Raw genomic sequence first — 15,731 nt, 5'->3', positions numbered from 1 at the left:
AAACATTTCCACTTGCAATTGTATACCTTCCTGGTAGAAGACTTATGAGCTGCAACCAGAATTTATTTAATGGGAGAAGATAAACCAGGAGTCCTGAATATCATGGAAATTGGAGCAACCAAGCCATGAGCTTTAGACTGTCCAGGTCTGGATGGGGAATCCCTGAGGGATGAGAAATGAAATCCGGAACTGGATCCAACATCCATGGTGGCGCCACCAGATGAGACCACAGAGAAGGAAACCAGACTTTGTGAGGCCAGAATGGGGCAATGAGGATCACGAAGCTCCCCAGCCTCCAAGCTTTCTGAAGACATTTTGGTATCAAGGGTAGAGGAGGATAAAAATACAGAAGACCAGGAGGCCAAGCATAGGTCAGAGCATCTCTGGGGGCTTCCCCCTGAGGGAGATTCACAGCACGGAACTCACTGCATTTCACATTGGAAGGAGAGGAAAATAGACTGCAGCAAGGTTGGCCCTACTTGTGAATGATCTGTTCCACTACTGAAGGACTCAGAGACCACTCATAAGACATCAGGATAGATATGCTGAGCCTGTCCTCTAGAATGTTAGACCATCCCAGAATGTGTGCTGCTACCAGAAAACGGCTGGTGGAGATCACCCATTCCCACATTCTTATGGCTTTGCGATAAAGGGGGTAAGATCTGGTTCCCACTTGTTTGTTGGTGTACCAGACCACTGACATATTGTCTGTATAGCAATCGTTCCTGAGGGAAGGCAGGCATTGAGAGCCTGCAATACAAGAGGAACCACCCTCATCTCCAGGACGTTAATATTGAAACTGGTCTCGTAGGGGGCCATGTGCCTTGAACTGTCTTTCCCAAGCGATGCACCCCCTACCCCAGCTGGGAGGTGTTCATAGTCACCGTGGCCTTGGGAAATGATGGGAGAAAGGGATGTCCCCGAATCAGATCTGGGGAAAGAATACACCACTGAAGAGAGTCCCTGCACACTCATGAGATACAAATTGGCTGAGACAATGGAAGATCTAACAGAGACCATTGTACGGAAAGGGTCCACTTAAGGATTCTCATGTGGAGGCGCACCAAGAGTAAATGATTGATCATGGCTGCCATGGACCCCAATGCCTGTAATACTACTTCTGCCATCAGAGAGTGAGTTTGAAGAAGTTGAAGAACATATAGTTTCAGACTGTGTATCCTGTCTGGAGTAAGAAAAACTCTTGTCTGAGTCGTGTCTAACCGAGCCCCAGAGACAATTTGCTGAGACTGATGGTGATGCTTAACCTCTTGGCTAGTAGTAGAAAGGAATTCCTCATTTGACAAAGTTGATGCCTGGAGGGGGCAGTGACGAGCCAATCGTCCAGGTAAGGAAATACCTAAATGCACTGGAGTCTAAGGTGAGCCGCTACTACTGACATCACTTTGGTAAACACCCTGGGGGTTGTGGTGAGACCAAAGGGGAGTGCTCTGAACTGATAATGATTGGCTCCTAGCTGGTAGCAGAGGAACCTCTGAGACAGTCTGCCCATCTTGATATGATAGTACGCGTCCTGGAGATCAATCGAGCATATCCAATCATTCTCCTGCAGGAATGGCAGGATAGACTGAAGGGTGACCATCCAGAATTTTGTCTTGGCCACTGACAGGTTCAATGTGGATAGATCCAGAATTGGTCATAGGTTCCCCATCTTCTTTGGCACTAAAAAGAACATGGAATAAATGCCTGATCCGGACAGGTCTTGGGGGACATGTTGGATGACTGTTTTTTCTAGCAGCTTTGCTATTTCCAGTGCTGCATCCTCCCTGTGCATGGGTGGAACATCCAGGAGGTGTTCCGGTGGTAGGGGTGGTGCGAGGAATGGGATTAAATAACCTCTGGATATAATCTGCAACACCCATCGATCTGTTGTGATAGACTCCCACTTCATTAGGTGTAGCAATAACCGGCCCCCATCTGCCTCCAGAGACAAGCAGTTGGGCAACCCTTCAGGGCTGCTGCATGGGTCTGTCTGAGAAAGGTTCTCAAGACCCATAATTTCTCAGACCCTCCCTGCCTCTAGGGTGATGTCTATCATATTCATCTCTGCCCCCAGGGGAAGGTGAGTCTTGAGTGTCTCGGGGAAATGTCTAAGATTTCCAGAACCACATCTTCTTAGTCCCTTGCCGATTCCTACAGAAGGATCATTGAGGGGTGGAGAAGCAAATCCCGATGGCAGACAAGAGTCTTCCCATCCTTCTCACTCTGAACTAATGTCTCTTGTACCAACTTTCCAAACAGGGAGGAACCATCATACAGGGGATTGGTGAATGACATTTTAAAAGGTTCTGAGAACTGACAGAGCCGGAGCCAGGCATATCGTCTGATGGCAACACCTGTACAAGTTGCTCTAGCGGCTCCCTCGGTAGCATGGGAGAGGAGAGAGACAGAAGTATTCGCAACTGACTTTAGAGCGGCCATAATAGCGGAAAACTTCTTGTCCTCCAGTGGCGTCAACTCAGTTATCTCCTTCACTAGATCTCTCTGAAGCTAAATCACATGTGCCATGTAATTCAGCACTCTTACAGAAAAGGTTGCTGAAGCATACACCAACTTCCTGAAGTGGTCCGTTGTCCTTGACTCTCAGTCCGGAGGATGAGCTGCAGTGCTCTCCTGAGCGAGCTCTTTCCTAGTGGCAGTTGCTACCACCATGGCATCAACTGGGGACCCCTTATTCCAATGTGACCTATCTGAACGGGGGCTCAAAACTTTATCCGGGCATTTGGGGATGGGCTCCACCATGTCTGGTTCCTTCCATGCCCGAGATGTTATCAGGTCCACCACATGATCTGCAGTAGGGGACACCCAGGAAGTAGAGGGTCTTGCGCCAAATGCCTCGAGGAACACCGATTCATTTGAGGTTGGTTTCTGGGCAGAGCACCCCCCCTCACTGACAGAGGAGTTCCATGATGTCTCCAAAGGAGACATCCTTGGCGGGGGTGACCAGTGGGAACTTTCCTCTTCCTCCAAATTGGTGTCTTCCATAAGAGACTCCAGTGGGGAGTCTAAGTGCCTCCTTTTTCACGTACATTTGCAAGGGGTCTCCTCAGTGGGGATCTCTGGGCAGGACTTCCCAAAGTCTTACTGCTCCCAAGCGGAAGTTTCCTAAGGCAAAGTGGTGGCAGGCTGTCCCTGAGATGGCAGGACCAGAAACAGAGGGAGTTGGGGAGCAGTCTGAGGTGACCAGGCGAAAGGGGAGGTAGAAGAGAAGAGAGAGATATTATCTAGGGAAAAAGAAAATAAACCCTAAAAAGCACATTTACCACAGTAACAACAGCAGGGAGCTCAGACCACAATGTGGACTTTACAGGTGGCAAACGAAATCTGAAGGGAGGAAGGAGACAGGGGCATTATGGGTAAGGGGAGGAGCTTTGAGCTTGGATCAGATGCTGGATATGTTGCCGAGTCAGATCCGATACGGCTCCATAACCTAAAGGTTGAAGATCAAATGAAGACACCTACCTCAGATGTCTTGATATGCACCCAATAACATAATTTCAGATCATGCACCAATAATAACTAAAATAAAAACACAGGGTAGTGAAATAAAAATGAGTCACAAGTGCTTTCCCACCTATCGGTTGAAGAGAGAGGAATTTAAGGAGTGGGTAGTGGAAATTATTCAGGAGTTATTAGAGAAGATAGTAAATTATTCTGAGAATATGGCTAGGGAGTGGGATAAAATTAAAGTGGAGTTTAAAAAAGGATGAAAATAAAAGAGAGATATGGTTAGAAAGTAACAAGAATAATTCAGAGGGACTGACAAATATTATAGTACTGCAGAATAGGGGGAATCCCACAGAACAAGAAGAGGAGCAATTGCCAAATGCTATGCAGTAAATAAGGGATTACTTTGATAATATGCATTAGTGTAGAAAGATTACTGTTTAGCAACTGTTTTTTGACAATAACGCCACAGCACAATAACATTTAGCGCAACGACTCATGCAAAAGAAAGTAGAAAGGGTTGTCACCAAGCTTAGGGAGCCTATAACAAGGAAGGTAACAAGCGATCCTGTAGAAGTACTAGAAATATTTTGGAAATTTTATGAAAGTCTGTATAAAGCACAGAAATATGGTGATCAAGAAAACTTACACATGGAAATTTTTATGGAAGAATTAAAAACACCAAGGTTAGAGGTAGATGAGACTCAATTTCCAATTTCCACCCCAATTCTAGAAACGTGTGTCCACCACCAACCTATGCCTTTCTTAACCCAGAATCAACTCCTAACACCCACCCAACACAGCTTCCGCCCCGGCCACAGCACCATAACTGCCTTACTATCCTTCCTAGAAACAGTCAATCAAGCCCAAGATTCTGGACTTCTAGTATCCACAGTACTGCTAGATCTCTCTAAAGCATTTGACACCATTTCCCATAAACACCTTCTCTTTCATCTCGCCAACCTTAATCTCTCCCCTAATACTCTATCCTGGTTCTCCAGTTACCTATCAGACAGATCTCAAGCTGTCAGATGGAAGAACTCTACCTCCTCCTTCTTGCCAACACCCACCAGCATTCCCCAGGGGTCCATCTTCAGACCCATGCTTTTCAACATCTTCATTAATAACCCTCACACTGTCATCCCTGACACAACAGTTATCCAATACGCTGATGACTCAACTTTAGTCTGTGCCACCTCTAACCTTCCTGAACTACTGAATAAAACCCAAATAGCATTTTCTACTACTGAGAACTGGATGCACCAAAACCATCTCTCTCTCAACTCAAATAAATCTAAAATACTACTTTTCCCTCCCACCAGGGCTTTCTCTTATGACAAAAATGCTTTCAACGTCCTAAGCCAAACCAACACTGCTATAGAAGTGGTCCCTTCTGCAAAACTTCTTGGCATTGCCATAGATTAACTCCTTAAATTTGATAACCACAGACAACAAAACATAAAGAAAACCCACCAAAAGTTAGGTATGCTCTATAGGAATAACCTCTTTCTCTCCAACTCATCTAGGCATACCTTGGCAACTACCTACCTTCTTTACTATATGGAGCCCCTCTTCTAACTAATCTGTCTCCTTCCAACACCTCAAAACTTGAAATTCGCTATAATAAGATCTCTAACTTTGCAACTAAATCCAAAACATCTACTCACCAGTGCCTTACCCTACAACCACTCAACTGTTTAGAACTCTCTAACCACCTAGACTATCTTCAACTTACCACCGCTCACAAATTAATATTCTACCCAGATAAATGCCCAGCCTTAACAAACATCCTTCCCTCATACATCCCAAACAGATCTCTGAGATCTGAACACCAAAATTTAATCTCTATCCACAAACCCAAATGTCCTGTTGGCCAGCTTCTACTTTCTTTCTCTCTTGGTAAGAAATGGAACTCTCTCCCTCCTTCACTTAGGACTATACCAAACTCAGAAACCTTCAAGACCCAACTTTTCACATACCTGTCATCCAAACGGAAATGTTCCTGCTTACACCCTACCTAAATTCAAGCGAATTTCCCCAATGAGCTCTCCATACTCCTTGCTCCACTCTACCCTCGAACTATTATTTCTATTCTAAAATAGACTTAAGCTGACAGTCACTGATTACCCTCAAACTATTATTTCTATTCTCCTAAAATAGACTTAAGCTGACAGTCACTGATTAAGCAATTTCTCTCACTTGACTCCAAGTTTGTAAATATTGTAAATATCACAGTCTTTCTATTGTCTGCATAGCAAGTTTTTTACCTTATTTAACTAAAACATTTGCATGCTAACTGACCCCCCTTCTAATGTAAAAACACAAGAAACCTCAGATCTTTATATTACAGACAGTTGATCATGCTGTGCTGAATGGAAATACCTGTAAACTGTGTTCTCTATTATCTGTTAACTGTGTTTTATGATGTACATTTTATGCATTTTGCATTTCCTGACTGTATGAATTTTATACATGTATTTTACTTTTAACATTATGTAACCATTATTGCATTCTATTGCTTATGGAGCTTTTCTCCCTGTGCCTCCACTGAAAATGGGCACGTTCTGGCCCAGTGGACTTCCCCGGTAATCAAACCGAAAATAAAATAAAAATAAATAAATAAAATAAATAAATTAATAACAGTTAAGATAGGAGGAGATGAGATAAAAATAGTGATGTATAACTAATCCAGAGGACAGTCCCCAGGAGTAGACGGCAATCCTGTGAAAGTTTGGAAGCTACAAGGGAAAAAAATTATAAAGATTTGGAAGATTGTGTTTAACAGTATTTTAAGAGGAGGAAAGGCATCAACATCCTGGAAAAAAGCAGTGATGTCTGTAATACGTAAAGAGGCTAAAGACCCATCAGATCCAGCTTCATACAGGTCCATTTTAAAGTGTTTATGTCTATAACGGCTAAAAAAATGGTAAAGATGATGCCAAAATTGATAGATATGGATCAATGTGGTTTTGTGGAGGGCAGGCAAATATTTCACAACACTAACAGAACACTGATGATTTAGAGGGAAGCTGAATGTAAGACAATACCACTGTTGCTGGTAGGTCTTGATGCAGAGAAAGCATTTGACAGAGTAAACTGGGAGTTTATCAGCAGGGCAGTAGAAGCATTTGCATTCCCCGATAAAATTATATGGTTGATTAGAAGGATATATGAAGGATCAGAGGCATAAATTAAAGTGGGTGGGTTCCTCTCTCATAATTTCTCTTAGAAAAAAAGGAACCAGGCAGGGGTCCTCTTTCCCCTTTATTATTTGCACTATATTTAGAATCACTGCAAAGAAAAGAAGAGACTCAGAAATTCAAGGATATAATTAGTATGGTAGTCAAGAAACGCTGGCTCTATTTGCAGATGATATTATTTTATACTTGATAAAATCAGAAAAGGACATTTCAGCGTTGTGGAACATTTTGGGACAGTTACAAATATTTTCTGGATACAAAATGAATGAAGCTAAAACAAAGGCAGTAGCTGTAAATTATGTATCCACACACAAACTGGTTCAGCAATATCCATATTTATGAGAACAAGATAAAATATAGTACTTAGGAGTAGGGATTAAAAAGGATTCTAGTGTGGCAGCTTATGGCATGTGGGAAGAGACTAAAAAGGTAATACAAAAACCGAGAAACTGGGAGCTCTGTTATATGATGTGGATATGGGTAGCAAGATACAATCATTTAAAATGTTTTTAGTCTCTTTAGTTTTATACACAAGTCATGTTTTTATCAACCAGAGGAAAATTGTGGATAGGAATTAATAAAGAGCTGAAGAATTTTATCTAGGAGGGGAATATGGCAAGAGTCAAAGGGGATAAGCTGATTCTTCTAGTTGAACAAGGCGGTTTGGGATTACCCAATTTGAAGGGGAATTTCAAAGCTACACAGTTAAGGTTCCTATACATAGCACAATCAAAAACCTATAATTCAAAGTAGAAAGGGAGGATAATGAAATAAGGGGGAAGCTCAAGAAACAATGTGGGACTGGGATTTTGGATGCAGACCATTAAGTATTCTAAGAACTAATTAAACAAGGGAATGGAGAAAGGAGAGTCTGCTGATAGGGATGACTGCAATTAGGGATACAGAAAATAGGCAAGAGGGGGCTGGAATTTTGTGGAGAAACTGGCAAAACAGCCAAGGTACTGGAAAGGGAAAGACAACAGAATGAGAAGAGAGTCTAATTTATTTAGACTGCAGGCTAGAGATTACCTTCTCTGTCAAGGACAGATATCAGAGTATAGGAAAAAAAAAGAAATAAGGGGATCCTAAGTGAAAGACCAGCGCTGGCAGGGTTTTATGAGAATCTAGAACATAAGCTGCTATTGAAAAATGAATAATTAGTACAGCATTCAAAATATTGCATGGTAACTATAAAAATCAACCAGAGGAGGTTAGAAAGGATTTGGAAAAGAGACTGGATAAGCAATTCATAAAGAAACAATGTGTCTCCCAAATATGCAGCAAAGTCTAGAAGATGTAGGATCTTTGCTTGGAAGTGTTTACATAGGTATTTTATTCCCCAAGTAGATTCCAAAGAATCTTTCCTTAGGTAGACAGCAAATGTTGGAGGTGTGATGGGAAAGGAAGAGGTAATTGGGAACATATTTTCAGGGACAGTAATGAGTTGCCAGACTTTAAAGATTCCCTATAGACTGCTCTGTCAGAGATACTGGGTGAGCAAACTGGTGTAACTAAGACAATGATTTATTTGAGCCATGATACAAAATTGGAATTGCCTACACATAGTCAGGCCTTGATGAGTCTAATTATGGTGGGTGCCAAAAAGCAATTATTAGGAAATAGAAATCAAAATCTAACCAGCTTTACTAGAGGTGGTAAATATAGTAACAGAGATAAAACAACTGGAACTGTGATATTTAAAAAAGGGTAGGAACAAATTACATAGAATAAAATGGGAATTGTGGGAATAATACATACAGAGGAGAAATGATATTTAAAAGAAGGCAGGATTTGAATGAGCTATGTAATGTCTGACTGACAATGGCTGGATAGATCATAAGTGATGTATCATGTTTTCAACTAAATTTATGTCAATGTGGTATTTGATGTATAATGTTTGCAACTAAAATTATGTCAGTATGGTTTGTTTTCATTTATAAAAGTATATGATTGCCTATGTCATATGCACTAATGCCATAAAGATGTTTCCTGTTAAAAAATAAATAAATAAATCCAGGGACCCATCGAAACCAATATCCTTTAGAAACTATTCCAAACCTAATCTCCCTCTCTATTAAGTGACACCCTGGCTAAATTCCAAGCACCTCAATCCAAGTAATCACCATAGCATATGCAGAGCTATTTACAAAATCCCTGTACAACCATACGGATAGTTGTACAGAGTGACCTGTGCCCACCTGTGTTAAGAATTAAGCCATACTCAAAAGACAAACCACCCTGGTGGAATTACAGTATCAATCAGATATGCAACAAAAGAAAAAAATTGTGGCCAAGAGTAGGAGGAACAAAGCTCAACAAACAAAAACACCCTGACCTATCTAAACAAGAAACTAAGAGGGTTAATTAATACTTCAGTGCTACATTTGAAGAATAATAGCTTCTCAGGCAAAGGACAACCACAAAGCTTTCTATAACTATGTCCATAACCTTAAGGAAAATATGCAACAATGTGCAGAACTTATTGCAAATGGCATCACCCACAGTGAACTGTAGGCTATTGCCAACCTTCTGGCTGACAGGTTCAGCTCAAATTACTCCCCCATACCCCCAGATAGTCGAAAGAAAATATCGCAGACCATAATTCCCCCAACCATTACTAGGGAACAGGTCTTCAATGCACTTTCCAAAGCCAAAAACACTGTATCAATGGGTCCTAATAACATCCCAGGATGGTTACTATATAACATGAAGCATGACCTCTCTGGTTTTCTTGAATTATTTTTCACCTGATGCCTACTATCAGTTCTGTGCCCAAGGAATAGAAGATGGCTACAGTCATTCCACCTCACAAAGAAGGTCCATCCACCATTCCGGGTAACTACAGGCCTATACGTCTAACCAGCTTCACATGTAAGACTATGGAAAGAATCCTCATGGACATGATAAAAGAAGACATAAGTAAACCGCAAACTCTGGACCCATCACAGTTTGGCTTTGTTAAATGAAAGTCATGCCTCTTAAATCTGGTGGACTTCTTTGAGAGGGTCACCAAAGCTGTGAATGAGGGCAAGACTGTACACACAGCTTACCTCGACCTGGCCAAGGCTTCTGATATAATACTCCACTCAGGCATTATAGACAAGCTGACTAAATTAGGTCTAAACCATTTCATCTCCTGCTGGATAGCCATCTGGTTCACTGATAGAACCCAGGAGGTCAAAATAGGTAAAGCCACCTCCATCAAGAGGGTTCGAAACTGGGCCTGCTACCTTCTTTTTCTGGTCAATTTTTTTTTTTTTTGTAAACAAGAAACATCTTTATTGAATTATCTATTATGACATAGGCATTCATACATTTATATAAATGAAAGCAAATCATATTGATACAATCCTAGCTGCAAGTACTTTAAATCACAAATCATACTGACACAATCCTATTTGTAAACATACATCACTTATATAAACAATAATAACAAAGAGAACCACCAAGAAATTGATGCTCCTAGGCCAGTTGCAAATAGATAAATAAGTAGAATAAACAATGTAGCCTAGGAACAACCTTGTGCAGAGCAAAATCTTCAGCATCAAAAAGTCAAGCAGACCAAACATGATAGTTGTATTGAGTTCACAAATCACAAATCCTTAGTAAAATCCAAGCATTTTATTAGACATAGGAAATAGGTAAGCGCTTTCGCCAAAAGGCTTCCTCAGACCATATACACACCATGAATCACTGCTCACCTTATATATATGTGACAGTTAGTTAATTAATCAAATTAAGATAAATTACATCATAGTAAATTTTTTTAAAGTCACAGCCTAACTTGGTAAAAAACATATTAATACACACATATGTGACATTATTAAAACTTTTGTTATAACTATATCAAAAGACAAATACACAAACAATTGTAAAACAGAAACATAAATAAGCTTATATGTAAAAAGTTTTTTTAAAATTCAACCATCAATCTCCATTTCTTAAGAACAGTTTTTAAGGGAATTTTATCATTCAAACCTGGACTAACATGTGCCTGGAGTTTAATAATCCATTTAATCTCATGTCTTTCAGTAAAATTTCTGACACCCCCCCCCCCCAAACTGGGGATATTTACATAAAGAACCATGAATTTAAAGGTGTGCATGCTGTTTCCAAGACGTGTTTGGATAAAGCATTAGTGCTTGACTTAATTCATATTTTATATAGATGTTCCCTTATTCTGTTCCTGAGCCTTCTGTCAGTTTTACCAACATAGAAGGCAGGGCAACAGGTGCATAGTGCGAGATAAACAACATGTTCGATGTTGCAATTGGCAGCTACATCAAATACATAACACTGAGAAGTAACTGGATGGACAAACATATTAAAATTACAGATATAGGAACAAAAATTACAATTATTGCAAGGGATCGTGCCTTGGTTATGGGTGACATCACTGTAGGTTTTCATAGTTTTTGGATAACACAGAATTCTATAAAGATTTTTCTTGTTTTTAAATAAAAATTGTGGATGTTCACCTACAACTTCTCTAATCTGAGGGTCCACAGTTAGAACTTTCCAGTGCTTATAAATAATTTCTTTAACTTGGTCAAGATCATGTGTATAAAATAAAGAAATTTTTTGAGATAAGCTAGCATAGTTAGTTAACTGTGAAGAACTATGTCTACTGGAGTACTTATCACTGCCAATGTCAGAAAAATAAGGACACGCTTTATCATACCTGGACTGTTCAATACTTCGAAAACCATTAGAAATTTCACACATATTATATGACCTAGCTAGTAATCTATTTTTCAGATTAACCAGTTCCTTTTCATATCCCTCTTGTGTAGGATTGAGTCTAAAAGCTCGAATGGCATGTCCTTTAATAATATTATTAAAGACATAATTTGTGTGCATACTCCCTCTATGTAACAAGGTGTTCCTGTAACAGGATTTCCTATGAACACCGGTATTCATTTTACCATTACTCAGTCTTTCTATGTAAACATCCAAAAAAGTAATCCTATGGATCGATTCAGCCTTAGTAAATTTTAAATATTCTGTGAGGGAGTTAATTTCTTCAAAGAAGATATTCAACTCGCTCTTACTTCCTGTCCATAGGAAAAAGAGATCACCCACAAAACATCTATAGAAAACAACACACTTCTTGTACCTTGGTAAAGGAAACAAATGCTCCTTTTCCCAAATAGCCATCAGTTGGTTGGCGTAGCTATTGGCACATGATGTGCCCATAGCTACGCCATCCTTTTGTATAAACAAGTCATCATTGAACAAGAAAATGTTCTTCTCCAACACTGTTTCTAACAACAAACACAACAAATCTCCTTTAGCAGTTGCAAAATCAGTATATTGTGTAAGGTACTTGTGGATACATTCTAAACCTTTTTGGTTAGGGATGACTGTAAAAAGTGATTTGACATCCATTGTCACTAAAAAAATAAGGGAGAGCATCCTGTATTAATTCCATTCTATTATAGAGATCTAACAAAAATTGTTTAGTGTCTCTGAGAATGAACAAATTCAAATCAACTACAGACCTTAAAACTTTCTCTATGTACACCAATAAAGGCTCAGTGACCCAACCCCTACCAGCTACAATAGGTCTCATTGGGGGGTAGATTGGGTCCTTGTGTATCTTTGGTAGGCCTTGAATGGTAGGTATCAATGGATTCTCAACCCAGAAAAAAAAATCAAACAGTTCTTTACTAATAATTCCACTTTTGCTTAGGTCATCTAAAGTATTATAGATCCTTACTACATAAGTCTGGCCTTCTTGTAAGGACATAGTCATATAAAACTTAATCTCACCAAGCATTTCATTCATACCAGAGTTATACTCAACCATATCCATCACTACTACAGGCCCGCCTTTATCAGTTGGCCTAATAATGATGTTCCTATCATTTTTAAGTCTTTGTAAGGCTGTTCTTTGCCTATATAGTAAATTGCCTCTCTTCGTTCTATTATGAGAGTGGCTATATAAATTGTAAACATCTTTTTCTACCATTTTACAAAATGCATCCAGGAGGGGATGGTGGTTGGGAACAAATACACTAGGTTTGTGAAAACGTGGGATATGAACATTACTGGCTTCATTCTTGAAAAGTAGTTTCAATTGTACATTATGGACAAAAAGTTTAGTATCTAAAATAGTATCTGTTAAATCACTATTAGCAGTAGGTATAAATGATAGACCCCTATTTAACACTTCTGTCTCATTTCTATCTAGGGGTCTATGTGATATGTTCCATACTATGGTGGTGCTAACCTCTCCCACATCTTCTTCAGAGTGTGACCTTTCTATTCTCCACCAGAGGCTTTCCTTTTCTGTCTCCCCCTGCTCATGGATCGACTCCTTCCCCTGCTTTGAATATCGGTTATTGGGAAAGGAGGAAGGTGTGTCGATCCTGATTCACAAAGAGGTGGTGATGTTTTCTTTCTTACTACAGGTTCACAGGTAGGGGGATTAAGGTTAACAGATGTTGAGGGAATATTAACAGTATAGTTGTTAATTGGGTCATGTTCTCTATTAATATTAGTACTAATACATCCTGCACTTACATCAACATCACCATTATTAATGACAGAAGTTGATATATCAGGAATATTGCTAACATTGGCAGAAGAACTAGTAGTAAGAATCTCAGTGTTTTCATTAACATTGTCTACCACATTGTTAACCACAACAGCAGAATTCAAACTCACAGGTTCTGACACATGATCTTGACCAAGTTAAAGAAATTATTTATAAGCATTGGAAAGTTCCAACTGTGGACCCTCAGATTAGAGATGTTGTAGGTGAACATCCACAATTTTTATTTAAAAACAAGAAAAATCTTCATAGAATTCTGTGTTATCCAAAAACTATGAAAACCTACAGTGATGTCACCCATAACCAAGGCACGGCCCCTTGCAATAATTGTAATTTTTGTTCCTATATCTGTAATTTTAATATGTTTGTCCATCCAGTTACTTCTCAGTGTTACGTATTTGATGTAGCTGCCAATTGCAACACTGAGCATGTTGTTTATCTCGCACTATGCACCTGTTGCCCTGCCTTCTATGTTGGTAAAACCGACAGAAGGCTCAGGAACAGGATAAGGGAACATATATATCAAATACGTATTAAGTCAAGCACTAATGCTTTATCCAAACATGTCTTGGAAACAGATAGCATGCACACCTTTAAATTCATGGTTCTTTATGCAAATATCCCCAGTTTGAGGGGGGGAGATGTCAGAAATTTTACTGAAAGAAATGAGATTAAATGGATTATTAAACTCCAGGCACATGTTAGTCCAGGCTTGAGTGATAAAATTCCCATAAAACCTGTTCCTAAGAATAGGAGATTGATTGTTGGCTGAATTTAAAAAAAACTTTTTACATATAAGCTTATTTATATTTCTGTTTTACAATTGTTTGTGTATTTGTCTTTTGATATAGTTATAACAAAAGTTTTAATAATGTCACATATATGTGTATTAATATGTTTTTTTTACCAAGTTAGGCCGTGACTTTAAAAAAATTACTATGATGTCATTTATCTTAATTTTATCAATTAACTAATTGTCACATATATATATATAAGGTGAGCAGTGATTCATGGTGTGTATATTGTCTGAGGAAGCCTTTTGGCAAAAGTGCTTAACTATTTCCTGTGTCTAATAAAATGCTTGGATTTTACTAAGGATTTGTGATTTGTGAACTCAATACAACTATCATGTTTGGTCTGTTTGAATTTTTGATGCTGAAGATTTTGCTCTGCACAGGGTTGTTCCTAGGCTACATCGTTTATGCTACTTATACATCACTTATATTCTACCCAATCATTGTCAGTCAAACACTAAATAGCTCATTCAAGTTCTGCCTTCTTTTAAACCTCATTCCTCCCCCTGTATGTCTAGTTCCCTCCATTCCCATTTATTCCTATGTAATTTGCTCCTACCCATTTCTAAAGATCTCAATTCCAGTTGTTTTATCTCTGTTGCTATATTCACTAGTTCTAGTACAGTTGCTTTTGACTTTGATTTCCATTTTCTAGTAATTGCTTTTTCGGCAGCCACCATAATTAGACTCAGCAAAGCCTTACTATGTCTAGGCAATTCCGATTCTGTATTACGTATTTTTATGAATCAATAAATGTTTGCAAAAAAAAAAAAAAACGAGGAAAATAAATAGTCTACAAATGCATGTTCTAGTTAAATGCTCACTGACCTTCAAATGCTGTCAGGAAATCAATGTAACTCAGCATGCCTTCCTTGAATCCTAGCATTTCGGTAAGAATGTCAAACTGGCTGTCAATCATGGACATTCCCCAACTTTCCAAAACCTGGTAAAGAAAAGAAAAGAAATTATGGGACAAGAAAGAAAACACAAACGTTCACTGTGTTAGGATAAAACAGGGTGCATAGAACTAACACAAAGCCTTGACATTCTATAAGTCTCAGTCTTCAAATAATTTATTCCCAAGAACATCAACATAACAAACCAACTTGTCACAAAGGATTGGTCATTTAAAATTAAATGTGTACTTGACACAACTAATATAATTTTAAAATGGGTATGGTGCTGATCCCAGAACTCACTTTCTATCATTAATTTTGTCAAAGGATCAAATATGGTACTGACATATCACAAATGGGCTGCTGCTACTAGCCAGTACTGCCTACTTCCTTTAGACGGATGACAGCACAATCATGTAAAGAATTGAAACTTCATACTGAGACTTCCAAAGGAACAGGTATTGATCAATATGGCTCCAGCTATGAATATAAATAAGACAGAATACAATTTTAAAACATAAATGCATTCTATTGACATCTCAAGGAAAAGGCCATTAGCTACTGACACTTTGTTAGTGTTTAAATTAGGAGGAGCAACTGTTCAATCACGTAAATGAATGGATCAGTTTCTCAAGTCTAATCACTCAAAAATCAGATTTATTCAGTACAGAAGTGTTTAAATCCTGGTTTTGAAAGGAACTTTTGATATACAGTTGTGCTAAGTGGGAAGACTACCCCAAGCCCCATCTCCCCCCAACTACTTTTAACTTCTTCCAAGAGTAAATAACCCTGAGGTTGCTATATATATATATATATATAT

General features: G+C 39.0%; 1 protein-coding gene across 1 annotated transcript in view; it reads right to left on the bottom strand.

Moving 5' to 3' along the window:
- Window positions 1-15,731, bottom strand: part of EFCAB6 (EF-hand calcium binding domain 6) — a 3,527,179-nt gene that overhangs the window by 1,445,151 nt on the left and 2,066,297 nt on the right. Inside the window, exon 17 of the mRNA XM_044088493.1 lies at window positions 14,844-14,958. Within this exon, the coding sequence (XP_043944428.1) occupies window positions 14,844-14,958 (115 nt within the window). The remainder of the gene's footprint in view (window positions 1-14,843; window positions 14,959-15,731) is intronic.

The sequence above is a fragment of the Protopterus annectens genome, chromosome 11.part0 (assembly GCF_019279795.1).
Source record: "Protopterus annectens isolate FY-2018-M chromosome 11.part0, PAN1.0, whole genome shotgun sequence".
NCBI lineage: Eukaryota > Metazoa > Chordata > Ceratodontiformes > Protopteridae > Protopterus > Protopterus annectens.
The sequence above is the reverse complement of the archived record's forward strand: the minus strand, read 5'-3'. Positions and strand labels throughout refer to the sequence as shown.